The following is a 27,747-nucleotide window of genomic DNA, read 5'->3' as shown; positions in this document are numbered from 1 at the left end:
CCGGGTACTTCAGCCAGTAACTCCATAATGTGAAATCTTTCATTTAATTATATGATAAGTTAACCCCTCAGAATATCTCGCTTCCCTCCACCCCACCAACAAGTGGTGAAGGGAACGGTCATCAATGACAAGAAGCAGCCACCAAAGCAGCACCTCGAGTCGGCTTCGCGCTCAGGAAGCGAGATTTCTGCTCCTCATCAGGGTTAACGTGTCCGTTCACTTTCAGTTACGTTTCTGGACTCACAAACTATAGAAATGATCCCTGAAAGTATAGTCTTAACTCGCTCTCTCCACCGAATCGCTCTTCAGCTTTACCGGCATCGAAACATCAAGGGAGAGTTCCAGGTTTTAATCACTTCATGTTTCTCTTTTCTCACATTTTAGATAAACATTTCATGTGTTCGGATAAAGTTAATTTCCTTCATTTTATTAACATTCTCTTCACCTCATTACAATCATCACAAGAGAACATATTTGATGTAATCTTGTATTGTAGTTATGCCCACGTCACAAACGGGAAGCTTATAGGAAGTGACGTAGGTTCAGAAGGTGGAACCAATAACCCATCTGGCCTCACTTAGGCTAAGCGGGTGTTGTTCCGGACTTCTGGTGCATCTTCTTGTGGATACTGTCGTCATGAAGCGTTTTTCACTTCAGTAGTGGTTTGTGGAGTTAATTTCTTCATGATGTAGTTTATAGTCTTGTCATTGTTTCTTGATTATTATAGTACGGAGACGGGTAAATGGACCTCGAACAAAGGGTTCATAAAATAAATGAATATCTGAACCATCAACCCGATTCTCTCCTGCACGATCCACCGAACATGGCTCACGATGCGCACTGTACTTTTACTGTGCGGTACATGGTACATGGCATAAAGCATGCGTCCCGCACGGGCTGCCAGAATAGTCTCAAGTTCTCCACCCAAGAAGTACTGCATAAGCACATGGGACTCAACTGCAAGCCGCCGAGCCTGCGTTCGAATCCTGACCCAGCTATAAACTGCCATCCTGGTGTTTCAGAGGCAGGGCGAGGCATCAATTATCACACGGACATTAAGCCGAGTGTCCCGTCTGCCGGCATTAGTTGGTGGACGTTAAAGATCCCACGATGTCCTTCACTGAGAGCACGTGAATTAACTTCGACACTTTGGAAAAAATTACAACTTCCTGATGTAACCTACAGGGGGCACTGCATCAGTAGAACTGCTGCACCCCCAGCAAACTACCACTGGCAACGACGTGCTACTTACGGAAGAAGAAGTAGAATCGTGCTACGGATCGGTATCCCATAAAGGAAGGAATAAAAGGATTTAAAATTCACATTTTAATGAGCTTACAAAAGGAGCACACTTGGGTGTTGTCATGGTTACAGGGTCCGCTTGAGATCTCGGAGGTCGGTGGTTCTAATCCCGTCAAGTCATTATCTACCAAAGACTGAAAATGGTACGTGCTGCTTCCTTACTTGACGCTCAGCATTTAAAAGGATAGAGCATAGGTTGGTAACCATTGCACAAGCTTGATGGGCCGCATCCTGCGTTGAATTTCGAAGGGAACGTGTGTCGTGCATGAAGGTTTAACCCCATTCGTTTATCCGTCAAACAAAACTCAATGTGATATATAGATTTGGACATGAAACTAAACTCCTCAAAAAAAAGTTGGGAAACTCAAGCTTGATCGATTATATCTCTCTTGTTATTGTGCTGTCATCACTATGTTTGGTATCATTAGAAAACCTGTTTATTTCTCTTTACAATGATAACCCAATTTGTTATGATTATGCAATCATGGAATGTGCAGTACATCAGAATATGGGGCAAGGTCAAAAGTGAAAAGTTGCAAAATGCACTGTTATTGTCATGTAGTGCATTCTTCTTTCTTTGAAGGAGAGAGAGAGAGTGATTTTAATGAATGATTGTGAGGCTATTGTGTTTCCAGGTGGTCATCCATGAATGCCAACTTGTATAGAATCTGAAATTGACATTCATGCAAAATGAGGACTCACTGGGCAGGTTTAGTGGGTCTTTGATAAAGGTCACTTTACAACTGTCTGGTCAGTGACTTTCCCAAAACATCATGCTACGATTATCAAATGTCGAAAAGGCCCGGGCAAGAGGTCAAATTGAAGCTGGGGTTCCACAGAAAGATGTTGCAGCTCTGTTTGAAGTGAGTCCCGGTACCATCTCCAAATGGAAGGCCAAGTTCCAGGAAACCGTTGATGTCAAAGACAGACCAAGGAGCGGACGTCCGAAAAAAAACTACTGAGCAAGAAGACAACTTCATCACCTTGTCGGCGTTGTGGAAGTGCAGGCTGTGTTCGAGAAATCTGCAGGCAAGATTTGCCCGACAATACGATACATGGGTTTCGGATCAGACAATAAGAAACCGACTACACGCAGCTAATCTTCATGCGCGTAGGGCTGCCAGGAAGCCAGCAATGACTGCCCTTCAGCGACGAGCCCGCTTCCGATGGTATCAGCAACACGTCCGATGGAACCGGATCATGTGGCAGTCAGTGATGTTCATTGTTCAGCGACGAATCTCGGTTCTGCCTACGGAAGATTGTTTTTGTTTTTGACAGAGAGGAATTGATATGAAATGAAGCGTTATGCATGTTTGTTTGAGTTCATGGATGACCACCTGGAAACACAATAGCCTAAACAATCATTCATTAAAAAATCACACTCTCTCCTTCAAAGAAAGAAGAATGCACTACATGACAATAACAGTGCATTTTGCAACTTTTCACTTTTGACCTTGCCCCATATTCTGATGTACCGCACATTCCACGATTGCATAATCATAACAAATTGGGTATCATTGTAAAGAGAGATAAACAGGCTTTCTAATGATACCAAATATAGTGATGACAGCACAATAACAAGAGAGATATAATCGATCAAACTAGAGTTTCCAAACTTTTCTTGAGTGGTTTATATATACAGATAATAACATGTGGTTTCTCCACCAAGAAAACAAACAAAACAAGCTCCAGGAAATGACCGTTTAGTTTATTCTGTTTCTACATTTTAATAACTGTGTTTCCATAATGTACGCCGCTAAACCAAAGCATCTCAAATCCAATAAGTTAAAACGAATCAAACGAATTGTTAAATAAAAATACTTCATACTTATTTATAAAACAAGGCAAGACCGCGGCCTGTGTCGTATCACAAGTGATCGTGTACGTAATCCTCGCCTCAAAATGTCTATGAACCAGGCCAAGACAAATAAGGCACAAAAAAAGAACAGGCAACTATAAGTGCCGTCAGACAGCGGATCTAAACGTCCCTACATGTACAATATTCTGTCCATTAAACTTGGCACAATAATCAAATGGAGGATGCACACGGTGCCCGCCATGGAATCCCGTGATGGTAAAAGGAACAGGTGGACGTACGCACCTGGGTTACGTGTGCAGATGGAGCAAATGAGTCATCTCGCTAGGGTATGTTAGAGCGGTCGAACCGCCGGGCCTTCCTACTAGGCCCAAAACCATTCAAATGCCCAGTTCTAGCCTCGAGGCAAAATTGCTGTACCATCAAGCTCCTCTTTGGGTGTAGAAAAAACACGTGTTAGGTATATAAAGTATAAATTCCTGCAGTTTAAAATAAGTGATGTAGCAAGTGAGGTTGCTCTGACAACTGGCAAGTCTCATCATCCGTTGAAAAGTACAAAGAAATTGCGTTCAGGGCCGAGATGGAAGCTCCGCACGAAGCGGAAAACGTCCGGTGTTCCCAGCACACGGCGACGCTCCCTCAGCATTTGAGCCATAACGTGACATTGGCGCGTCATCGCGTGCGCTTGACGTCCCGTCTTGCGGTACGGAGAACCGAGGCTGCTGAACACAACTTGGGTCATCAAAGCGGGTCCTGTTTCTCTAACAGGCTGGAAGGACATGAGTCTGATAAAGGGGAACACATGGTGAAGGTTCTCTTCTCTGGTTCTGAACACACACTTAGTTCCTCCAAGACCTGCAAAACACACACACACACACACACACACACACACACACACACACACACACACACACACACACACACACACACACACACACACACACACACACACACACACACACACACACACACACACACACACACACCTTCAGATTCTCCATTACCCACAAAATGTTCTAAGAATCTAGGAAAGCATTCAATTTGAACCTGGGCTATCAAGCTCTTCCAACACTTATTGACTAATTTAGATAATTAAACCGAGTAAACAATTCATTTTCCAAATTTGGAGCAAAAAGTCACCAGTTGAGGCAATCTGAGAGCTTCTTCATAGGCAGAGGTCAGCTCAGTGTCTTCACATCAGGTCGACTACTTTTAGCACTTGCCATGGTTCATGATTGCAGAAACTACAGGTTAACATCCACGTGGATTTATTACCCCACGCTCGTGAAACAAAGAGTGGTGTTAAGCAATTGGTTCACGATATCCGTCCGTCCGTCTGTCTGTCTGTCTGTCCACAAACATCAGTTTATGATCGAGGAACAAATCAATTTCAATTGAAACAAGAACCGAAAAACGAACCTTTAGTTTGACGGTGCTTTGGCTCTGAATTTGTGCCGACCCCACATGCGCAGAGAGGAGTGAGATAATATTTACTCTGTCTGCCTGTCTGGCATTCAAACAAAATTTAAAATAATTCCAAATGGGACAGTAACGTTTTTAAGGATGTCATAATGGACACAAACAACAGGCACAAATAACTAATCCATCAATCCATCTATTGGGACCACACTTTGTGCAGAGCGTTGGTGCTGCTCCAAGCAGCCTCCTTGGCTATTGGGTACAATCCTGGACGGGTCGCCACTCCGACACAGGATTACCAGCAAGCCGACACTCATTTTGCTGACCTCCGAAGGATGACAGGCGGAGTCAACCCCACCTGGTATCAATTCAACAGCCGAGTGGGATTTGAATTTAGGATCCTAGGATCCCAAGCCCACCACCCTAACCATTAAGCCAACACCAGGCATAAATAACTAATGTCATGTGTTACACAAGGTGGTGTAAAAGAGGGTGCATCAACGGCTGTAACCTTCCCAAAAGGTTTTTTCTCCGGCTTTTAAAATCTTCATTTTATTTCAATTTAATGATACACTTGAACATTGTGCAACACAAATCGCCTTTTTGGCACTTCCAAAAACCTCCAGTTCAGCAGTAATTGGACAAAATATTTTGGCATTTTATGCCATCTTGACCAATCACATGTGCTGCTCATGCTCTCAACGCTTCTAAAACGGTGACTCATGGGTAAATATAGATTGTGCTCGGACACGCAAAGCAAAAGTTGAAAAAGACCCTTCTGATGTCCCTTTTCTCAAGATTGGATGGGGTAAGGTGTTCTATGAACCCTCTGGTTTGGTTTGTGCTTTGGCCTCGATGGATTTGAGTGCTTCATGAAACACAAAGCAATTCCGTTTGAGATCTCTTTGGCTCTCCCACATGAAGCTGTCTCTTTTGCTTACATTGCGGTCGGACTGTGCGTCAGACAGTGCTGCCCGGTGTGGAGAAGAGTCAGGAATCTCATGGATGTCCTCCTCAGGAGCCCAGGAACAGAGGCTGTCTGGAAGACTTTGTACCACGTCCTGCAAGGAATGCATCTGTACATGTTTGTTGTGGACATCGTGGAAAGGCAAACTCGTGTTTTCCGGCGTATCCTCAATGACGAGCTAAGCGATGTCCTCTATTTACACCGATGCACGAATAATCTTACCTGCAACCCTTCCCAGTCGTGATCGTGGACTCGGGACATGATATCCTCGAGGAGCCCCCACAGCATTTTGTTCTGTTCCTTCTGCTGCTCAAGCTCCGTTCTCAAGCCCTCGATGGTCATCGTCTGCATGCGGTTCGGGTCACCGGGTTAAAACGCGATGGATGTGGCTACATCGGACGTGCTCCAAACAATCCTTTTATTTCACATGAATAAGAGAGATTATCTGAATCGTCAGAAGGATATGCTAGGCACTTTCATGTGTGAGGAGGTCATTTGGCCCGTCATGCCTGCACCATATGAGTACCACATTAATTCAACACATCAGGTTATCGACTTAAATTAAAGCCTGTATCTCACTGGGCTGCGACAGCTCGCGACAAAATGCGAACGGGTTTCTCCAAAATGTCTGGAAACATTCGCGGTGGTTCTCAATTTCCTCGCGTGAGTCGCAGGACGTCGCTCTGGTGTCGCTGGAATTTTGAACATGTTCAAAAAATTCGAGCGACAAATTTTATCTCAAAATAGTCACAGAGTCGGCGCGGTTGTCTCGAACCGGTCTCGAACCCTTCTCAATTTGGTTTCCGTGAGTCAGAAGGTGCAACAAATGTGACATGCAATGTAATGTAGATAGATTCACAATAGTTCAATCCAGATATGACGATAAAAAAATAAAATAAAATAACCTCATAGTCCATATTGTAAAACCAGCATTGTATGTCCTCTTTCTCTCTGGTTCTGAGTTATGGCCTTCAATGCAAACTTTTCACTTTCCCATCATTCCTCTCACCTTCCTATCATTCATAAATCACGTCACACATATTTTTACATAAATTAGGTCACACACAAAATATGGTCACACCCACAAGCCCCTATCAAGGCAGATGAACAATTGGGTCACACACAATGTTTGTGGGTGCAACGTTGACAAGTAACAAAACACTTTGAACAATCAGACTAGGTCAGAATTCTCCTGTAATCCCACCATCCTGTTCTGCCAGGGCACAGCTCCCACACCATTGTAGCACTCAGTCAGGTACTCTCTTACTCGTTTCCCAACTGACAATATGATTGCTGGAAGGGAGAGGCTATATATATATATATATATATATATATATATATATATATATATATATATATATATATATATATATATATATATATATATATATATATATATATATATATATATATATATATATATATAGTCCCGATTTCTCAATTGTCACGCACAGTTGTCGTGCGACTGTTGCACGACATTTGCGCGATGGTCGCACGACCGTCGTGTGACCGTCACGCGACAGTTGCATGTGCCAAAAAAATCTCAGTTTTGTCACCTGAACGTCGCGCGAATGTCGTGTGACATGTATGCGAACTCCAGGTGAAGTTCATCCCAAATTTTGCCGGGAGTTCGTGGGACATTCGTGCGATATTCATGAGACATATGCAAATGTGTTTTAGTATAAATTCAGTGTGATTCCAAGTGAAAATTATCGCCGTTTTATCGCAATTTGGTGTCTCCAACTAGTCGCGAGCTGTCGCAGCCCAGTGAGATACAGGCTTAACTGGGAGGTGGGAGTTGGGGCGGGGGGGAGAATTGTTGGGAATAATAACAGTGAGACAAGCACCGATATCATTAGGGTGATTTATATATGTATATATAATATATTTATTATATTTTAGGGGCGGGGGGGGGAGAGGGGGGAGGTTCGGGAGTGGTGTATTTCTACTTCTTATCCTTCATTAGTATGCAGCAGATGGCTACAGTTAGCAAGCATCACGTGCTGGGGGTGAGGCTGTGCCACTGTTGCAGTACTCCCTGTAGGTTAGAGTGGGAATTTGCAATTTGGCCATGGTGCTGACAATAGCTCGCCAACTCTTCACGAAGAACACCGTGGGATCTTTAACGCCCATCAAGCAATGCCGGCAGACAGGATGCCTGACTTAACGTCCATCAGTGAAACGGCACACACACTGATGAATCGCCCTGCGACGCAGAGCGGAGAAGTTAAATCACGAAGACTTGAGAGATTAAGTTCCCACTGGATTATCAAAACCTCATTTGCTTCCCTCATTCCATGGAACCAACCCAGTTTAATATGTCAAATCGATGTACTGTAAATCCGAGTCCCAATTTACGCCAAAAAGCCTTGTAACGACTGTGATTGTGCAGCATGACTTCTTCAGTGGACAACATAGAGTTAAACGGTGTGAGGTGGATTCTCAAGATTTCCTTCACTTACATCTATAAAGGCATCTTGCACATCAATATTCTGACAACTTTTGGGATCAATTAACACTTCCATTTCCCTCGTTACAAAGTAAGATAATCGGTGCACAGTTATCGAAATCACATTCTGTCTCGGGATTCACAAATGAAACAAAAAACAATTTTGTTTCCTTCAGGAACCTTGAGTTTACTCGTCCGGACCATGACGTTCGCGGTAAAAACCTTTGCCACGAGATTCATGGGAAATTGCACACTTGCCTTGCTCTCCAGAAGTTTAATCAGATCTTCTGTCTGACAGGAAAACTCTTCATATTCCACGACTTCATTCTCAGTGGTTTCGTTCTTCTGGAAGGACGAAGAGTAGAATCAATGTGATGATGAAACATCAGAGAATGTGAATGAATAAAATTACCTTCACAAGAAACACTTTATTTTCTCATGTTTTTCACACTTCGGTGTGCGGGGCACCGTAAAGTATACTGTGTGTGCGCGAGATAAGGATCGTTACCTGAAACGGCTCACGAACCTTCGAAAAGAAGCCAAAAACACTTGGAAAGTACCCGAGAGGTCGAGGCTGTGCCTCTGCACAACAAAAGACTTGGAGAACTTTCGCAGTTCGCCAAAGGGGCAGCTGACAGTACTGCAAACTTCCAACAATGTGGGCCGGTGCAAGACGAGTGGACGGGCGTGTGCTACACCAATCCCCAGACGTATCTCTACCAATGAATGGACTGTATATCTGGTTTGGGTTCTTCTGAGCACCAATGGGAAAGACATAGCTGGGGCTTGTGAATGTATAGAGTAAGTTTATAATGAGATTATATTATATATATATAGTAAAAGCCTTCGGCCTTAGTTATTTTATAACTTGGTTTACGCAGTTCTTCAGCTCAAATGTAGGGTCGGTAGGTCGAAATATAAATATAAATATAATTTCAATTTTTAGAAATTATATATTTTTATGATTTGTTTCGGATGTTCCATGGAAAAGACGAGGGTCGGTGGGGGGAAAATAAATATAAATCCCGGACCAGGAGGATCTAAGAAAACATTGAAGATGGAAGACCATTCAAATGCAGGATGCCCATGTTCACTGTATCATCTGATGTGAAAAACAATAAAGAAGGATTAAAATTTGTTTTTACAAGATAGTCTGGCATGTTTTTCTTATAGAAACCTGTTGGATTATCAAAAAATGGAAACAATGCTGAGAACAGTGCATAGGTGCATGTGCGCAACAGTGCATAGCGCTGGATAGGATTTTAAAAAAGGTGTCCACTCGGAGTCAACACGCTCAAAACGGTCAATCAGAGCCATAACCAGCTCTTACTTTTCAGCGGGTATCTGATCGTACCGTCTCCCCAACCCCATGAGCACATCAAAGGCTGATTTCTGGTCCATTGAAGGCTGAATATCAGTATCTCGCAGGGAAACTTTGACGTACTTGGCACCGAAATCTTTCAATACGAACAGCGGTTAACAACTTTCGACGGAAACAAAATCGGCACGATCGAGAGTTGCCTGCGAATTATCCCTGCTGCTGCACTGAATTGATGCAATAGTTCAGCCAGAATATTCGTTGTCAAGATGTTGCGTGATTAAATCACCAATACAGTCACTCAAATTTATACTGCTGACATACTTCTTAACAATCACTTTTGCCCCAGAAACCACAGTCAATCTGAACCAAGCCGGCCACTGCTCAGACGCCATGACCGAAGACTACTGTGCAGCTCTGGTGCTGTCCCGTTCGATAGAACTCATTTGCAGGCATGCGAGGCCTCAGGGTACCTCTTGAAAACGACGGGCAGTTGCACGCCAGTGCCCCGGCCAAATTCCAATTTTCTCCTTTCTTGAGTGCAGCTTCGATTGTCCCCGGCAGTCAGAGTCTGATGAAGTTGTTTTGCACCTGCAACCATCTGGCTCCTTAAATCCTTTCATGTTAAGTGCACTAGTTATGGAGAGGTGCTTCATTCATAGTTTTCAAATATGAAAACACCATTGACGATAATCGTTCGAACGCAGCCTCAACTTGCTGGGCCCGATGTTGCTTTTGTTATTCAATGTGCATCTTCTGAACTACAACTTTGCAAATCCATTAATGATGATATTTATGGAGAACGACCACACATGGAGACATTATGTGAAAAGCAATCGCTCTCACCAGCCCCACAACTACGGAAACTTCCTCCACACTCTACAGTAAGAATGTTGCAGCCAAAGTGTTACTCAACAGAAACCCCCTAAACCATTACATGCAAATGCATACCACGTGACGGGGCAAATCCGAAGGCCACCCATCCTGGAGGTTCTCATGCTCATAGTTCTGGTGACCCCTCTTTGGACTTTCCTCATGGACGTCCTGCTCAGGCCTGCACGTCGCATCGTCTCCTGCTAAGGACATGTGATAGAGCAGCCAACACGTCATCATGCCACATATTTAACAACAATGAAAAACCACCAAACTCACCACCACATTTCATTACTTTCCATGGAATGTTGCACCATTCTCTACTAGCTTGAAAAAGTTCTTATCTTGTCGTAAAGCTCCCGAGGCCTTGAAAGACTGACATTGTCAGACATTTTTACTCAAAGAAACTTGAGAAAAACACAAGATTTGATCTTATGAACGATGACATGATGGATTACAATCAGCCCCAGGTTGATGTCAGGGATGCGTTCCTGAAAAGTGCAACGAATATCGAAACGACAGAAACCGAAGCAATCTTTCTCATCAGGATTAATGGAATAAGGGGGAATTGCATTCCTCATGTTGCCACTTCACTTATTACATTTCCCTTTTTTACCCGTGACATTATCCTTTCTTTTTTTTTTTTGGTTAATGACAGTTTATATTCGAATACACATACGTGTAAACAAATAACAGGGTTCATACACATACTTTAAAAGAAAATTCCAGGAGTTTTCCAGGACAATAAATTCAATTTTCCAGGAGTTTTTGGCACAATTTTTAAAGTCAAAGTCATATTTTGATCAGCATCATATTTTGGAACTTGCATTACATGTATAATATAATTAACGCATAATTAATTACAGTACCTGATCCTTTTCCCAGATTCGGGCATGTATATCCATGTTTATTCTTCGTATTTTGATTAAGACTTTTGTTGAAGAGAAGAACATAACCATCTTCATCAGAATTTTTTTTTGTTAGTTGATGCTTGAAGTACGGTGCAATACCATAATTGCACATGTATGCACATTTTCGCTCACCACAGGAGAAATGTTTTGCAATTTCTGAATCTGGAAACATCTGTGCGAACAAGGACGAGACATCTGTACATGAATTAAAAGAGTTGTGGGAGTTCACCACTTTAAGAGTCCACAATACTTCCGATGTAAGGCAATCGTTCCGGCTGACGAATGAGGTTAGTGGCGCAGTTGAGGGCTTCGGTTGCGTTGGAGTTGGAGCAGCTGTGCTCCCCTGCCCTTCATTTGCCTTCGATGATCCAGAGAAGAAATCTCCAATGGTGCATCCACCAGCTGCCTTCTTTTGCTCCAGTAACTGCTTGTGTTTCGATCCTTTTCCGTGGCTCCGAATGGCAGGCTCGCCCAGGTTCGAAATGTCGAAAATCTTCAGGCAGATATTACACTTTGCACTGTATTTATCTGTGCCGCACTCCAATCAAGATACGTATTCCAGATGTTTGAGCCAGCACTCGTTGAATATGCACTTCCCGGGGGGAATAGTTCACGATCGCTGAAGTGTGTAAACAATCCAATTCATAAAACAGAAAGAAAGCGCGGGATAACTTGCACATGCGGTCGTAAAGGACCACTTTTTGGCGCTAATAAGATACATTAATGTCGTAAATTAATATTATTTCCGACAATCTACAACGTTGAGAAAGTAGTCTCCCTTGGCATATTTACGAGACGTTGACAAGGTGATTGTCGGAAATCTAAAATATATATATATATATATATATTTTTTTTTTTTTAAAGGAGTTTTCAGGAGTTTAATTTGATTTTTAAGCATATTCCAGGACATTCCAGGATAGGAATTGAATTCCAGGAGTTTTAAGGATTTTCCAGGAGGCGTACGACCCCTGAAATAAACAATTACGAGACTTATTTAAATAAAAATAGACATCTTCAGGAAGAGGTCAAACTTGGTGGTACCTCTTCTTCATCGTTCTTCAGTTAACGTCGGCATTTATACAGATGGTATGCACCACAATCGGAGGCAAACTTAATAACCCGGCGACATCAACGGCACGTTCACCAGCATCCACTGGACGATTAGCATGGAATTTCACTTCTCAGGTGATACTTTTACGCTGCCTTTTAGCCACTGTACAGTACAGTACAGTACAGTACAGTACATTTATTTATGTATGAAGCAAAGTACAGTCGTTCTTTCGGCGATTTTGTGATCTCCCAATTTGATGGTTTCGCGTTGTATTTTGGTATCTCTATCGGTCTCGTAAGCTCTTAAAATTGTCGACAATAAGAGGTATTGCTTTTTAAACAATGTAAGTTTTGTCTGGATTGGGACTTCCGGTTCAGGTTTTGAGCGGCAAGAGGTCTCCTTCGGGGCTCCCTGCTGACGTTCTCAAAGTTAAGTTCCGGTTGTTATTTGTCCCGTTTTAACTGTTTAATTTTCTCACCTACATGTTAATGTGTGTTCCTAGTTCGGTTTTGTTTCAAAAATCGTGCTATTTTGTGAATATTTATGTCGACGTTCTTACCTGGTGTTTGAGGCCTAGTCCTAGGCTTGAGGCCTACCGGTTCCACTCGGTGTTCGATCGTTTTTTTTTTGTTTGTTTGTTTGTTTTTTCTCCCCATTACCTTCAATTTCTATCCTCCCCATTACCTTCAATTTTCATCCTCCCCACTTTCCAAACATCCCTCATTCTCCCAACTAATCTCTTTCTTATCTCAAAAAAAAAAAAAAATATATATATATATATATATATATATATATATATATATATATATATATATATATATATATATATATATATATATATATACCCAACAACAACAACAACAACACGCTCACCTTCTCCCGATTCTGCTACTTCTTCTTCCTCTTAACTTCCTCCTCGTCTTCCTCGATTTCTTTTTTTTTTTACACTTCCATGACCTAATCTGTTGAACTCTCTCATACATTAATATTAACAACAAAAACGATCTTATAATGCTTCATCTTCCTCTCTCACACATGTGGTACTCTTTACTGTTTCACAATGCACTACTCTTCTGCTATTTTAACAGACTGCTCTCATTTCGACCTCTCCTTCATTCCTTGCCTAAAAATCCAACTATTACAGCGCTTCTTCTCTCCATGCTCTGAATTCGCCTTCATTGCATCCATCAAGAATTGTGTTAAATCGCATCTCTGACCTAAAACTTTTAAAAACCACAGTTTGCCATGGATGCTCGCTTTCCATCAACCATTCTTTTTTCCAACTTCAGTGCCAACTCACCCCCTCACCCCTCACTCTCACTCTCAAAGCAACCATCCCACTCTTTTCCCTCCAAGCCTCCCTCTCACCTCTTTCAAAAATTCCCCCTCACCTTTCTCCCACCTTTCATCCCCCTCACTCTTCCTTCTTTAAGTTGCCCCCCCTCTCATCCACCAACCTGCCTCCCTCCACTGCCATCTCACCTCCATCTCTTCACTCCACCTCCTCAAATCCTCAACTGCCATCTTCCTTGTCTCTTGTCCCCCCTCTCTCCCAGCACCACAGAGCCTTTTCTACTCCTCATTCGGCCCCCTCCCCTCGCTATTCTGCAATACCCCACACTCCTTCAGCAACCCTCCTTACCTCCCCCCTCGTCCCTCGTCCTACCCTCCCCCGCCCTCCACCTCCTGCACCCAAAGCCTCCTCCCCTACCTCTTCATTAAAAGTGTGGACCTCAAATATCCGGGGCCTTCGCTCAAACCTTTCAGATCTTTCCATGCAGGTTGCCACTGACAAACCAGACATTATCTGCCTAACAGAAACTTTCCTCTCCCAAGACGTGTCTGACTCCCAAGTATCTCTCCCTGGTTACTCCCTCTTACGGTATGACAGACCTGAGCCTCGTCCTGGTGGAGGTGTTGCTCTCTTCATCAAAGACTCTATTCCTCACTCTCCCTGCACTGCTCTCACTCCCCCACACCCCCAGGAATACCTCTGGCTTCGGCTTCCCCTCCACTCCCACCTCATGTTTATATGTGTACTGTACCGTCCACCGAACAGTGATGACTCCATCTACACCTCACTCTCCGAAAACATGGACCATCTTCTATCTTCTCATCCAAACTCTCTCTTCCTCTTATGTGGCGACTTCAATTGTCATCACGCCAGTTGGCTAGGTGTGGGTACCTCTCTCACCTGCCATGGGACATCAGCAAAAGCTTTCTGCGACTCATTAGGACTGACTCAATCGGTCAACTTCCCGACCCGGATCTCAACCAATGGTACTCCATCTCTTCTGGATCTGATTTTGACAAATTTCCCTGACAATATCTGCTGCTCTTCCTTCGCTCCAATCGGTTCTTCTGACCACGTCCTTATTAAAGTGGACATCTCTCTGGCTGTTATCAGAGAACCACCTCACCGCCGTCGAGTCTGGCATTTCACTCAAGCCGACTGGCAGGGTCTCCGAGCAGCCATCAAACTTACAGACTGGTCTCCTATCACTACTTTCTCAAACATCAACTCATCCTGGGAATTCTTTCAAAGAAACTTGCTCTCCCTCATGCACAGATTTATCCCCTCTCGTGTTCAGTTGTCTTACCCTTCCTCCCGCCCTTGGTTTACTGAAGCTTGTGGCGAGGCAGTTGTCCTGAAACAACTTGCCTTTGCCTCATGGAAAGCAAACCCAACTGAGGGCAATCTCAGTTCTTTCCACAAAGCTCGGAACAAGTGTGTATCTACCCTCAGGAGAGCCAGAAAACAACATCTTTCTCATCTCAAGTCTGAACTCTCAAACCTCTCTCCCTCCTCAAAATCCTGGTGGCGTTTAATCAAATCTGTTTCTGGTGTATGTTCCCCCTCCATCCCCTCCCTTACCTCAAATGGCCGCACTGCTGATTCCACACGTGATAAAGCTGAATGTCTAAACTCGGTGTTTGCAGCTAAATCTTGTGTCCTAAACCCATCACTATCTCTACCCACCTTACCCAGTCGCACCCAACTGTCCCTGGACTCTGTATCCTTTTCTCCTGACAAGGTGGAGAGCTTGCTTTCAAACCTCGAGTCAGATTCTGCAACCGGTCCAGACGGCATCAGCCCACGTGTCCTCAAAGCCTGCTCTTCTGCTCTTGCTCACCCTCTCTCTGTTCTATTCACCCTCTCATTTGCCCAAGGTCATCTGCCATCTGCTTGGAAATCTGCTAACATCACTGCCCTGCATAAAAAAGGTGCAAAAACAGATCCCTGTAACTACAGACCAATCAGCCTTCTCCCAATCATCAGCAAGGTTATGGAATCCATCATCGCTTCAGACATGAAATCCTTCCTCTTCTCCAATGGCTTGATTTCCAATCATCAATTTGGTTTCAGACCAGGTCACTCTACCCTGGATATGCTGCTACTGCTCTCCCATCAATGGATGGAGGTCCTCAATGCCAGACAGGAAATCCGAGCCGTATCCCTGGACATATCACGTGCTTTTGACACAGTCTGGCACCCTGCCCTACTCACCAAACTCTCTTCCCATGGTATTCAAGGCCATCTCCACTCATGGCTCGCAGACTTCCTCTCCTGTCGCAGTCAACGTGTGGCCCTAAATGGAGTTCTTTCATCCCCTCTTCCTGTGCAGGCTGGAGTTCCTCAAGGTAGCGTTCTGGGCCCTGTTCTTTTTCTGGTTTTCATCAATGATCTCTCGGACTCTCTGGAAAATCCTCTATTTCTCTTTGCCGATGACTCCACCCTCTGCCGTACCATCTGTCATCCCTCAGACCGGCAAGCAGCAGCTTCTTCGCTCACTGCAGATCTGGATAAAATCACAAACTGGTCCAACAAGTGGAACATGTCTTTCAATCCAGACAAATCTCACACTCTCACTATGTCTCTTCGAAAGGACCGTTTACAAAACCCCCCCATCCACTTTCTCAACAATCCTCTGGAAGAAGTCTTTTCTTTCAAGCTTCTGGGTCTCACTATCTGCCATGACGTTTCCTGGGAAAGTCACATTTCCAACCTCACCTCAAAAGCCAGTCGCCGACTGGGAATCCTCCGTCGTGCAAAGTCCTTCCTCGGCCCTCTTGAGCTCCTGACCACTTACAAAGCTTTTGTCCGTAGCCTGATGGAGTACTGCTCTCCCCTCTGGGCTGGTGCTCCTGCCTCCCACCTTTCTCGACTTCACGCTGTCGAAACCAGGGCTTTTAAGATCATTGGCATCTCCCGCAATGAAGCTGAGTCTTTGGGCCTCTCACTCAATCACCGCAGGTTGGTCGGTGGTCTTTCTGTCTTCTACCGACTCCTCTCCAGCCTTGCCCCCCTGCTCTCTCTGTGATTTGTCCCAAGCACATTTCCACAGGGCGCTCAAGGTCCGCCAACAACCCCCTTCTGGTAAAACTACCAAAATCACGAATCACTGCTCATCTTCACTCTTTCATTCCTCTTTTTTCCCGCCTTTGGAATAAACTTCCTCACTCTATTCTTTCCCATTCTTCCCTCCAGGCTTTCAAAACAGCTGTTCACCACCACCTCTTATCTTCCCCCATCCAAATCCTCGATCTTTTCTACCCCCGATAATCCACCCAAGCCCACTTCCTTCAATTCTCCTGCTTTCCTTCCTGAAAGTCCCTGTAATGTCCATCTTCTCCTCGCCATGTTCCCCGTCCCATCCCCATCCCTCTCCCTTCCACAGTTCACCTGTGTCTGTTCCCCAATGTTTTGTCCCTTCCACTCCCGCCCCTCTTGTCTCATGCCTCCTTGCTGTGAGTTGTGTTTTAGCTCTCATACGAGCCTCGACCAAGGTATACAAAAAAAAAGAAAAAAAAAAGTGTTAAAGTTGAGGTAACGCAAGTCAGGTCATGGTATTAATAACGTGACGACACATTGCCAAAACGACATAAAGAGGGGCGACAGAGACAGGGGTGTTACAGTATTTCAAAATGTCAATGTTGTTCTTAGGCCACAGGGGCGGATCCGGTACATGTCCTCTCTAAACAGCGCACCTAATGTGCAGCCTCCCTAAAGCCTACCCCCCCTCCCCCAACAAGAGAGATCGTTGTTCACATGTAGTGAGATGTATGTAATCGAAGATGCGGTCTCGGAACGTCGAACAATTTCCACAGAAAAACCAAATATATAACCAGGTAGACAAGCCTACTTAATATTGAATAGCGTTTCAACAATTAAAACGTAAAATGTGTAACGATTACATTTCAGGAAATGCTTTGGGTGTTTAATTATCACGTACGTTTTGAAGTGCATTAATTAATATACATTGTGCCAAAAATCAGGATCTCTTGGGTCATAAACGTTGTTGCAAAAGATGGATATCAATTCGGTATTTTCGGTGGAGTTTCTGTTATTGACATTTTAATTTCCCGATTTAACAACAACACCAACAACGGCCGAAGCGGAACGATAAAGTTCTTCAAAAAGGGCTTTTTCCCCTTCAAGAAAGAGAGAATTTAAGGACCATGATGTGCACGCGGAAAGAAGGTAATAAATAGTTAAACTGTTACAATTTGCTTTTGTAACTCCACTAACTGGTAGAGCCTTGTCAGTGTGTTGGAATTTTTTAACGATTGATGATTACACGAGTGCAGTCGTGTTGTCGGTAATACCATCTTTTGTTCGTTTGGTCCTTTGATGAATTGCCATTGTGAACTATCCATTAAAGAAAGAGAGCGCACCGAGTGTTCCAATGAAATTTAACCATTGCTTCATATACAAGAGATTGCATCCTATGAACGTTTAATTATTGATTTTTAATCAAAACGAATCAAAAATCTGAACATGAATCGTGAACATTCTGAAATGATAAACAATTAAATAACTTTTTAAAATCGATTCATATTATCCACTGAGCTCATTATAAGAAACTATCCCAATTTGACTGTTTTTGTTGTCAGACTTGTGTGCAAAGAGAAGTAAACACCAACGAGAAACACCCACAAAAAAGGTTGCCCTCGCTCTGTTCAGAAAAAAAATTTCTTCAATACAATGTTTATTTCTTCGCCCTACCTCACCTAAAATCCTGCGTCCACCCCTGTTGTTTGAATGTTTAATAACTTTGCCTTACCTCCATCCTCCATCGTTTCTTCTGCTACTCCCTCGCTCTCCATTTCATCGCCAGGCTCCTCGTCACATGCCGACACCTGCCCACTCCCCGAGTTCTCACCATAAGGTCTCAAGAGATCATTCTGGTCTGAAACAGCGTGATATTGTCCAGCTACTGCCTCATTATGAGAGCTGTCTGAGGCTATTGATGCTGGACCGCTGCAGACTGCCATCTCCTCGCCATCCCAGCTGTCAAACACATCCTGGCTGCTTCCTGGATCACTTGGCACACCTTGTGACAAGCCGTCTGTGCCGATTGGCTCGGGAGAGGCGGAGGCCATGGCGGAATGAAGGAGCGATGGAGGACCACCACATGGTGGTGGGGGTTCACGGCCTTGGTGACGATATCGACGCCGTTGGTTACCGATCCAGTTCTGGAGAACATTGGAGATTTCGCTTAGTACATTAAAAAAAAAAAACCCAAAGTTTACGACCCAAATAAGTGCAGGAATAGCAGCGGGTCTTGCCCAGCCCTTGCATGGTACTGTATATACCTTTCAAGAAACAACACTCACCCGTACAATCTCACAGTCAATGTTGAGCTCAGCAGCAACTGTTTCCATTTTCTCCTTGCAGATGGAACCTAAGCTTGTCATTCCATCATCCCAAAACCTCTTTAGTAATGCGAGGTCCTGTGGACTGAACTGAGTTCGGTCCTGCATCTGCACAAGGAGGAGACATTATCACAGGGCTTGGTTTTATATTATTTAGTAGCAAAGGTACCCGGCCTTCCACCCCTTCCTCTCCCTCCTTCCACCCCGTCCCCCCTCCTCCACCCCGTCCCCCCTCCTCCACCCCGTCCCCCTCCTTACACCCCGTCGCCTCCCTCCTTCCACCCTATCCCCTTCCTCCTTCCACCCCATCCCTCCCCTCCCCGACTTCCTTCCACCCCGTCACCTCCTTCCTTCCACCCCGTCCTGTCCCTCCTCCCATTCCCAGTCCCCTCCAATACCTTTCCCTGTCCCCTAATCCTTCCCCTGCCTCCTCCAACCTCACCCCTTTCCTCCTTTCATCTCCACCCATCCCCTCCATCCTCCCACAAAGGTACCCCATGTACGTTGTCTGGGATCTAATGTACATCAAATGGACCACCACAATTAAACACATATTTAGAGACCAACATTTTTTTTCAAGAAGCTGCAAAATATTGAAAAGAAATGTCAACAAAATTAAACATATTATTGTAATCCTTTTGAATATCAACAAAATTAAACATTATTGTAATGTTTTTCTATCAAGGGCCAGAACACGTTACGGATCAAAATGGCTTGTTTAAACATTTTTGCAGGGTGTATATATATATATATATATATACATGAAAAAGTTAGCTAAGTTAGGAGCCTTTTATACAAATGCTTCTTCCACCCTTGAGAGTTATGTTCTTAGAAGAGCAGTAACATCTATCTACCTATTATATTACTAAAACTCTCATCTTGTATGGATGTATGTTCCCGAAATACAGCCAAAACGGTACACGATAGCGCAAAAAATTTCGGCCCACCTTACTCACTATTCGCCTGCAGTGTGCATTATCAGATTTCATTAAAATCGGGCAACGAAAAAATTATTTTAAAAATAAATTCCCAATTCAGTCAAGTACTCTTCGGGAGAATTTGATCAATGCAAACAACCTCAGCGGTATAGTTCACTGGAGCTATCTTTTTTATTTTCTTGAAATGATTTATTTAAAAATCTCAAACATTTAGTATAGAAAAAGAAAGATTTCCTTTTTAAGCATAAAACAACCATCGCCATTTTGATCTAATACTTCCGTGTTCATTAACAAAATAAAATTGTGTTTAGAAGATTACGCACAATAATTTCTTCGACTTTGTTTTCTCCGGTTTTTTTTTCACATTGACGTGCAATATCAAGTTTCGTTTAAATCGGGCAACGAAAAAAATTATTTAAAAATCAATTCCCGATTCAGTCAACTACTCTTTGGGATTATTTGATCAATGCAAACAACCTCACCGTTATAGTTCGCTGGAGCTATCATTTTTAGATTCGCTTTTTTTGCTAGATATTCCTTATTGTCGGGTTTTCCGTGTGTGTGTGTGTGTGTGTGTGTGTGTGTGTGTGTGTGTGTGTGTAACGAGAGGCTCCACAGCACGAACCAGCGAACCAATTCCGATTTGCCAACATGTGCATTATTTGTTGGGAATGTGCGCATTTGAATTTCGTTGCCGAGCAACCACCCGTTGCTGTGCAGCGGCTGAAAAACCGCGTACAGTATTTTCAATACTTGTCCTTCAGTTTTGAATGTAGAAAAGCGAGACTTCGGAATTAAACACATCGAGATATTTAGAAAATTTTACTCGAGCCGATTTTTCATTGAGGTTTTATTTTTCAAATTGTAGTCCTTCAAAAACAGGGTGTCTATTCACTGTCATTTTTTAGGAGGGGCAAAGGAAAGTGGGCGGAGCTTAGGGAAAGTGGACGTGGTTGATGAAAAGTGGGAGTGGCATAGGAAAGTGGGAGTGGCGTAGGAAAGTGGGAGTGGCTTATGGAAAGTGGGCGTGGCTTATGAAAAATATTGTGTGGCTCAGGAGGTGTGGTCAAACAAGAGCATTGAGAGAAGTTTATCGGGTTTTCCGTGTGTGTGTGTGTGTGTGTGTGTGTGTGTGTGTGTGTGTGTGTGTGTGTGTGTGTGTGTGTGTGTGTGTGTGTCTGCAACGCGAGGCTCCACAGCACAAACCAGCAAACCGATAATTTATTTATTTACCGAAAACGACTCCCCACCCATACACCACCTCCAATTATTTATTTATTTACCGAAAACGATTCCACGACCCACACACCACCTTTAATTATTTATTTACCGAAAACGATTCCACGATCCACACACCACCTCCAATTATTTATTTACCGAAAACGATTCCACGATCCACACACCACCTTTAATTATTTATTTATTTATTTACCGAAAACGATTCCACCACCCACACACCACCTCCAATTATTTATGTATTTACCATTTCGGATTCTCCTCCCGACACACCACATCGAATTATTACTTACGAAATCTAAAGATTTCGTAAGTATATTGATGACTTCAGTTTCTGTTTGTTTGTTTGTCTGTATGTTTGTTTGTTTGTTTGTAGGCACGATAACTCGAGAATGGAAGACGCTACCAATGTCAAATTGCACCACGTGATTCAGGAGGCTGATGGCTAGTGCTGATTAGATTTTGGTCAAAATCGGTCAAAGGTCAAGGTCACAGTGAGGTCAAACATAATTCCATAAATTCATGTGGAGAAATGGAGTATTTTTGTTTCGCTCGACGTTACGAGTTCGTTTTAACTGCGATTTTAATTTTGTCTTCGGTTTTTGCGATCGCTTAGGACGCTTAAAACTCGGTTGTCGAAATTCTGGAACAGCGATGAATAACTGATATATATATATATATATATATATATATATATATATATATATATATATATATATATATATATATATATATATATATATAATAATAAGTCTTTTATCAGATTCTTCTGAAAAGTAATACACCTATTATCTGGCATATCCTGCTGGTACTGAATCACTTTTTTAAAAATAAAAACAAAAAAATGGAATTTTTATAAGAAATCTAGTTTTTGTCTGGGAGTCATAATCTGCAAACCACAGTGTAAAATCGTAGACCACAATGAATTCAGAATTCAAGCTCCCCTTGGGCTTCTGACTGATTCATGTTTTTATTAGACAAGGTCAGAGGTCAAGTTGACGATTTCGTAAGTACCAGTCTATGACTGCTTGCTTATTTATTTACCGTAAACGATTCCCCACCCACATACCACCTCCAATTATTTATTTACTTACCATTTTGGATTCTCCTCCCGACACACCACCTCCAATTATTTATTTATTTACCTTAAACGATTCCCCACCCACACACCACCTCCAATTATTTATTTATTTACCAAAAACGATTCCATGACTCACACACCACCTCCAATTATTTATTATTTAAAGTGGGAGTGGCGTAGGAAAGTGGGCGTGGCTTATGAAAAATATTGTGTGGCTCAAGAAGTGTGGTCAAACAAGAGCATTGAGAGAAGTTTATCAGGTTTTCCGTGTGTGTGTGTGTGTGTGTGTGTGTGTGTGTGTGTGTGTGTGTGTGTGTGTGTGTGTGTGTCTGCAACGCGAGGCTCCACAGCACAAATGAGCAAACCGATAATTTATTTATTTACCGAAAACGATTCCCCAACCACACACCACCTCCAATTATTTATTTACCGAAAACGATTCCACGACCCACACACCACCTTTAATTACTTATTTATTTACCGAAAACGATTCCACAATCCACACACCACCTCCAATTATTTATTTACCGAAAACGATTCCACGATCCACACACCACCTTTAATTATTTATTTATTTACCGAAAACGATTCCACCACCCACACACCACCTCCAATTATTTATGTATTTACCATTTCGGATTCTCCTTCCGACACACCACCTCCAATTATTTATTTATTTACCATAAACGATTCCCCACCCACACACCACCTCCAATTATTTATTTATTTACCATTTCGGATTCTCCTCCCGACACACCACCTCCAATTATTTATTTATTTACCGTAAACGATTCCCCACCCACACACCACCTCCAATTATTTATTATTTAAAGTGGGAGTGGCGTAGGAAAGTGGGAGTGGCTTATGAAAAATATTGTGTGGCTCAAGTGGTGTGGTCAAACAAGAGCATTGAGAGAAGTTTATCGGATTTTCCATGTGTGTGTGTGTGTGTCTGCAACGCGAGGCTCCACAGCACAAACCAGCAAACCGATTATTTTTCAAATGGTAGTCCTTCAAAAATAGGGTGTCTATTTACCGTCATTTTTTTTTTATGAGGAGTGCCAGTTGGCAAAATACGCAATAGGAAAAATCTTGCCAGGCAGAGTAACAATTGTATGTGAACCAATATGTCTTGGCAATGAATCTTCGTCGGTGGATCTGTCAGAATGAAAAGCATCGTATCCAGCGCTTCAATCCTAGCGAATCCCTTGTCGCCTACCGGCTTGTTGGATTCGCTATATATGCTAGATATTCCTAACTGTCGGGTTTTCGGTGTGTGTGTGTGTGTGTGTGTGTGTGTGTGTGTGTGTGTGTGTGTGTGTGTGTGTGTGTGTGTGTGTGTCTGCAACGCGAGGCTCCACAGCACGAACCAGCGAACCGATTTCGATGAAACTTTGCCAACATGTGGAATATATATTGGGAATGTGCGCGTTTGAATTTCGTTGCCTAGCAACCACCCGTTGCTGTGCAGCGGCCGAAAAACCGCGTTCAGTATTTTCAATACTTGTCCTTCAGTTTTGACTGCAGAGAAACGACACTTCAGAATTAAACACTTCGAGATATTTAGAAAATTTTACTCGAGACAATTTTTGATTGAGGTTTTATTTTTCAAATGGTAGTCCTTCAAAAATAGGATGTCTATTTACCGTCATTTTTTATGAGGGGCTTAGGAAAGTGGGCGGAGCTTAGGGAAAGTGGACGTGGTTGATGAAAAGAGGGAGTGGCGTAGGAAAGTGGGCGTGGCTTTTGGAAAGTGGTTGTGGCTTATGAAAAATATTGTGTGGCTCAGGAGGTGTGGTCAAACAAGAGCATTGAGAGAAGTTTATCGGGTTTTCCGTGTGTGTGTGTGTGTGTGTGTGTGTGTGTGTGTGTGTGTGTGTGTGTGTGTGTGTGTGTGTGTGTCTGCAACGCGAGGCTCCACAGCACAAACCAGCAAACCGATTATTTTTCAAATGCTAGTCCTTCAAAAATAGGGTGTCTATTTACCGTCATTTTTTATGAGGAGTACGAGTTGGCAAAATACGCAATAGGAAAAATCTTGCCAGGCAGAGGAACAATTGTATGTGAACCAATACGTCTTGGCAATGAATCTTCGTCGGTGGATCGGTCAGAATGAAAAGCATAGTATCCAGCGCTTCGATTCAAGCGAATCCCTCGTCGCCGACCGGCTTGTTTCTTTGTTTTTTTTGAAATGATTTTTTTTCTCAACCACTGTCACAACGGGAACCCAACGGGTTCACGGGTCATCCGGTATATTACTAAAACTCTCATCTTGTATGTACGTATGTTCCCGAAATACAGCCAAAACGGGGCATGATAGCGCAAAAATTTTCGGGCCACCTTACTCACCATTCGCCTGCGGTGTGCAGTATCAAATTTCGTTCAAATCGGGCAACGAAAAAATTATTAAAAAATCAATTCCCGATTCAGTCAAGTACTCTTTGGGAGGATTTGATCAATGCAAACAACCTCAGCGGTATAGTTCGCTGGAGCTATCTTTTTATTTTTTTGTTGAAATGATTTTTTTCATCAACCGCTGTCACAACGGGAACCCAACGGGTTCACGGGTCGTCTCGTTACCTTTAAATTGATGTTGAGGTTTTGTTTGTACTATTTTCAGTTTTTGAATAATTATCACGATAAGCGCATATGAGAGGTCACGTGACACCTTCGCTGATGTTACCGATCAATGTACCGTCTAATTAACAGTTATTTTTCACATCTGGTACCATGTTTGACGATCGGATCTCACCATCTCACCAATTATTTAGGTTGAAATCTGAAAAGATTTGGCATTTTTTTTTAAGCATTATAGACATCAGAGAGATGATGATGAGATGGTGACATGTGGTGAGATTGTGACAGTTGGTGACTCCAGTGTGTTGATAAGTTATGAATTGTGAGAAAATGACCTTCAAACCACTAGTAAGGTGCATTGTGGTAAAAACTCAACAGGGAAAATTGCATCATATAAATGCAGAGGAGTAAGGAAAAATTGCCTCGCTCCAAGCTCCTAATTTGAAAACTAGAGCATCTACAAAAGTGATGTATACAGCGATTCGTAGGTTTGAAAATCAGGCATTTGATGATATGAGTGAGGAAAGTGAAGAAAAAAAATTGAGTACTTTATCTTCCAGAAACTGTTGCGGCCTGTTCCAAGTCAAGGCAGGCTGAAACAAAATGAGCAGACCAAAACAAAATGGCGGCTTTAGATTGCTGTGAGGTGATCGAGGGCTGACCAAGATGGCACGCCACCGTCTTGGTGAGGCTTTTTTTGTTTTTGGATGATGAGTACCCCGTTAATTATCTTAAAAAGGGGTGTTTACATTTACCGAAACACCCAGTTTTCATTCATGCACTCCATTAACGTTCCCTTAGTAAGCATGCAAGGTTTTGGGCCACTATATTTCATGGTTTCGGAGTTATGGAAGAGACACACTGACACACACTGAGACACACACACATACACACAAACACACACACACACACACACACACACACACACACACACACACACACACACACACACACACACACACACACTGACATTTATGGAAGCCATCACAGGAGGACCAAAAGGCATCAAAGTTTCAGAAGTGAAGCAAAGTTTGTTAGCTGATCATATAATGGACACAGTAAGGAAATGTGCGAGGAGAATTGTTGTGTGTTCCTCACCACTCTTTTTCTTCCTCCGCAGAAGAAATGAAGAAAGGGCTGTGAAAGACACGTCAACAAATGGTTACACACATACAATGGCGGAATGTTTTGACATCAAATCATTCCTGAGCCTCCACATTTGTGTTGTTCAACCAAACCCACCTGATGAGAACCACCCTGTGAACCACCACCCTGCAGGAGACCGTGAGCAAATGGCGACACCACGGCATGTGCAGGACCATAGGTCGCAGGAGTGAGGCTGCTTGGAGAATGCAAGGCTGAGAGGCAGGAAAAGTATGATTATGAGAAGAAGGCCCGAATAATGAGAATCTTGGATAAAATGGACCCTAATCATACCATGATCGAGTAAGGAATACAACAGTTAAGACGAGTGGTGGAATGAAGGAATTAATAATTTTGTGATGCGACACAGAGCGGGGTAATGTGGTGGGCAATTGACTGTTCACACCTTCGCTCTGCTGCGTAACCGCTTGTGAGGTCGTCGAGAGCCTGTCTACGGATTCAGCGAGACACACAAGCGAGCGAGCGGCGTGCACTGCTCTCTCTGGAGACAGGTCACGAGTTCGCGTCGTACTGCTTGCTGTAGCTATGCTCACAGAAGGACTCGGCGTGGTTCCTCTTAGGCACCAGTCTTGGCCAGCAGTACTGCCATCTATGCCGGTGCTCTCGCCTTCTTGGGACACCTGCGGCCCCTCACGTGCTCGCTCCTCCTCCAGGGAATACTCGTCCAGGTCACCAGTTGCCATGGCAATAGAAAGGCCAACACCGTCACCCACAGGCACTGCGATTTAGAAGAAAAAGTACCAACGATGCATTGTACCACTCAGCATGACCTTTCCCACACCGTTCTATCGAGGACTGACCTGCACAAGTATTTCCAAAATCATACCCAGGCAGTCAAATGAATAAGGCTAACAAACTAACCATTTCCACAGCAAAGGTTAATCGAACTGAGAGGGCATACAAAACAGTTTCCTCCAATCAAAAGTGAGGATAATTCTCATGCCCCATTCCAGGTAAACTGTCAGTGTACCTGACCAACTCAATCACGTCCTGTTCACACTGCAGGTGAACCCGTGCCTTGCCGCACCATATTGCAGATTGGTGATGCCAGAGCTTTGTGTCAACAGTGAGATGCAGAGGTGCAGAAAGGACAATAGTGGAAATAACTTTTTCATGTCTGGGACAAACAAATCTGCTGTGGACACACAAGTGTCGCACTCACGATTAGGCCTCGGCAAAACAGAGGAACGCTGCTGTTGCTCTCCAAGGGAGACGACGCTCCGAATTTGAAGACGCGAGCCTTGATGAGAGGTCATACTTCCAGCAGGACACAGGGTCCTGGTAGCGGGCAGGATAGGCCGAATCCCAGTGCTTGCTCCTCGCTGTATAGAGCCTGAGACCTGCCAAGACTTGGAAGGGCTGAGGAGACAACATATAATACGAAGACCCACAGATGGCAAAGCTCCAATAACAAATTTTGTTTCCCACAGCAAGTATTTTGGCAACATTTCAATCTTGTATCAACTCTTACCTGGCATCTCTCAAACCACCTGACTTAAATTAATGACTGGGGTCCCATAAGGAGCCCCATGGGTCAATCCCACCTTGGTGGTCCGAATGACAGCAGTGTTCATGACTTAACGAACAATGTCTAGCTTTTCCATCCACCTCCCACAGATGTATTAAACTAACTAGATGCTTAGTCTCAGCTTCCCTTATAGATAAATGGTCCTCAAGATGCAGCAAATAAAGCCAAACCTATTCTCACCTTTCTTCTGTGCCCACTGGTTCCATTTTTATGGTCTTTCCCAGCATAAGCATTCCTTGGGAGCGGGAGTGACACGACCTTGGGCCCGTCTGGATTTCCCGTGCCTCCAATGGACGCACGAGTGGCAGTGCCAGGTTTGGGCGCAGGGCCTGCCTCACACCTCTGACCTGGACACACAGCGAATAAAACAAGGATTGACAGGTTCACTTGGTGCATTCCAATTCGGTTCTACAATGATCCAATGGTATCTCCAAAGTATACTCAAATTAGTTCATTATGG

General features: G+C 43.4%; 2 protein-coding genes and 1 non-coding gene across 34 annotated transcripts in view; all 3 read right to left on the bottom strand.

The window, feature by feature from the left end:
* The window catches only part of LOC147011368 (uncharacterized), a 52,056-nt gene extending 51,757 nt beyond the window's left edge, over positions 1 to 299 (bottom strand). For 10 of the 19 annotated variants that reach the window (XR_015051957.1, XR_015051954.1, XR_015051952.1 and 7 more), the window contains exon 1: positions 2 to 298. Coding sequence is in view for 6 of the 19 variants with exons in the window: in XM_085858143.1 (XP_085714269.1) it covers positions 2 to 43 (42 nt within the window). In the remaining 13 variants the exon portion in view is untranslated. Of the gene's footprint in view, position 1 lies in introns of all 19 variants that reach the window. The other 9 variants (XR_015051956.1, XR_015051953.1, XR_015051951.1 and 6 more) reach the window with 4 other exon arrangements.
* On the bottom strand, positions 63 to 278 carry LOC147011369 (small nucleolar RNA U3). Its single transcript, XR_015052078.1, has one exon. It is a non-coding gene; the product is annotated as a small nucleolar RNA U3 (small nucleolar RNA).
* A 2,690-nt stretch (positions 300 to 2,989) lies between the features above and the next one.
* The window catches only part of HDX (highly divergent homeobox), a 41,242-nt gene continuing 16,484 nt past the window's right edge, over positions 2,990 to 27,747 (bottom strand). For 12 of the 14 annotated variants that reach the window (XM_085858119.1, XM_085858126.1, XM_085858127.1 and 9 more), the window contains 12 exons: positions 27,468 to 27,634; positions 26,922 to 27,118; positions 26,145 to 26,477; positions 25,838 to 25,953; positions 25,694 to 25,732; positions 18,725 to 18,871; positions 18,172 to 18,583; positions 10,223 to 10,347; positions 8,212 to 8,298; positions 5,727 to 5,849; positions 5,479 to 5,613; positions 2,990 to 3,973 (listed from right to left, as the gene is read on the bottom strand). In XM_085858119.1, the coding sequence (XP_085714245.1) occupies positions 3,860 to 3,973; positions 5,479 to 5,613; positions 5,727 to 5,849; positions 8,212 to 8,298; positions 10,223 to 10,347; positions 18,172 to 18,583; positions 18,725 to 18,871; positions 25,694 to 25,732; positions 25,838 to 25,953; positions 26,145 to 26,477; positions 26,922 to 27,118; positions 27,468 to 27,634 (1,995 nt within the window). In that variant the 3' untranslated portion in view covers positions 2,990 to 3,859. The remainder of the gene's footprint in view (positions 3,974 to 5,478; positions 5,614 to 5,726; positions 5,850 to 8,211; positions 8,299 to 10,222; positions 10,348 to 18,171; positions 18,584 to 18,724; positions 18,872 to 25,693; positions 25,733 to 25,837; positions 25,954 to 26,144; positions 26,478 to 26,921; positions 27,119 to 27,467; positions 27,635 to 27,747) is intronic. The other 2 variants (XM_085858122.1, XM_085858123.1) reach the window with 2 other exon arrangements.

This window comes from Eptatretus burgeri, chromosome 15 (assembly GCF_056783735.1).
Source record: "Eptatretus burgeri isolate ZD-2024b chromosome 15, Ebu_testis_v1, whole genome shotgun sequence".
Lineage (NCBI taxonomy): Eukaryota > Metazoa > Chordata > Myxini > Myxiniformes > Myxinidae > Eptatretus > Eptatretus burgeri.
This window is presented reverse-complemented; position numbering and strand designations above follow the sequence as displayed.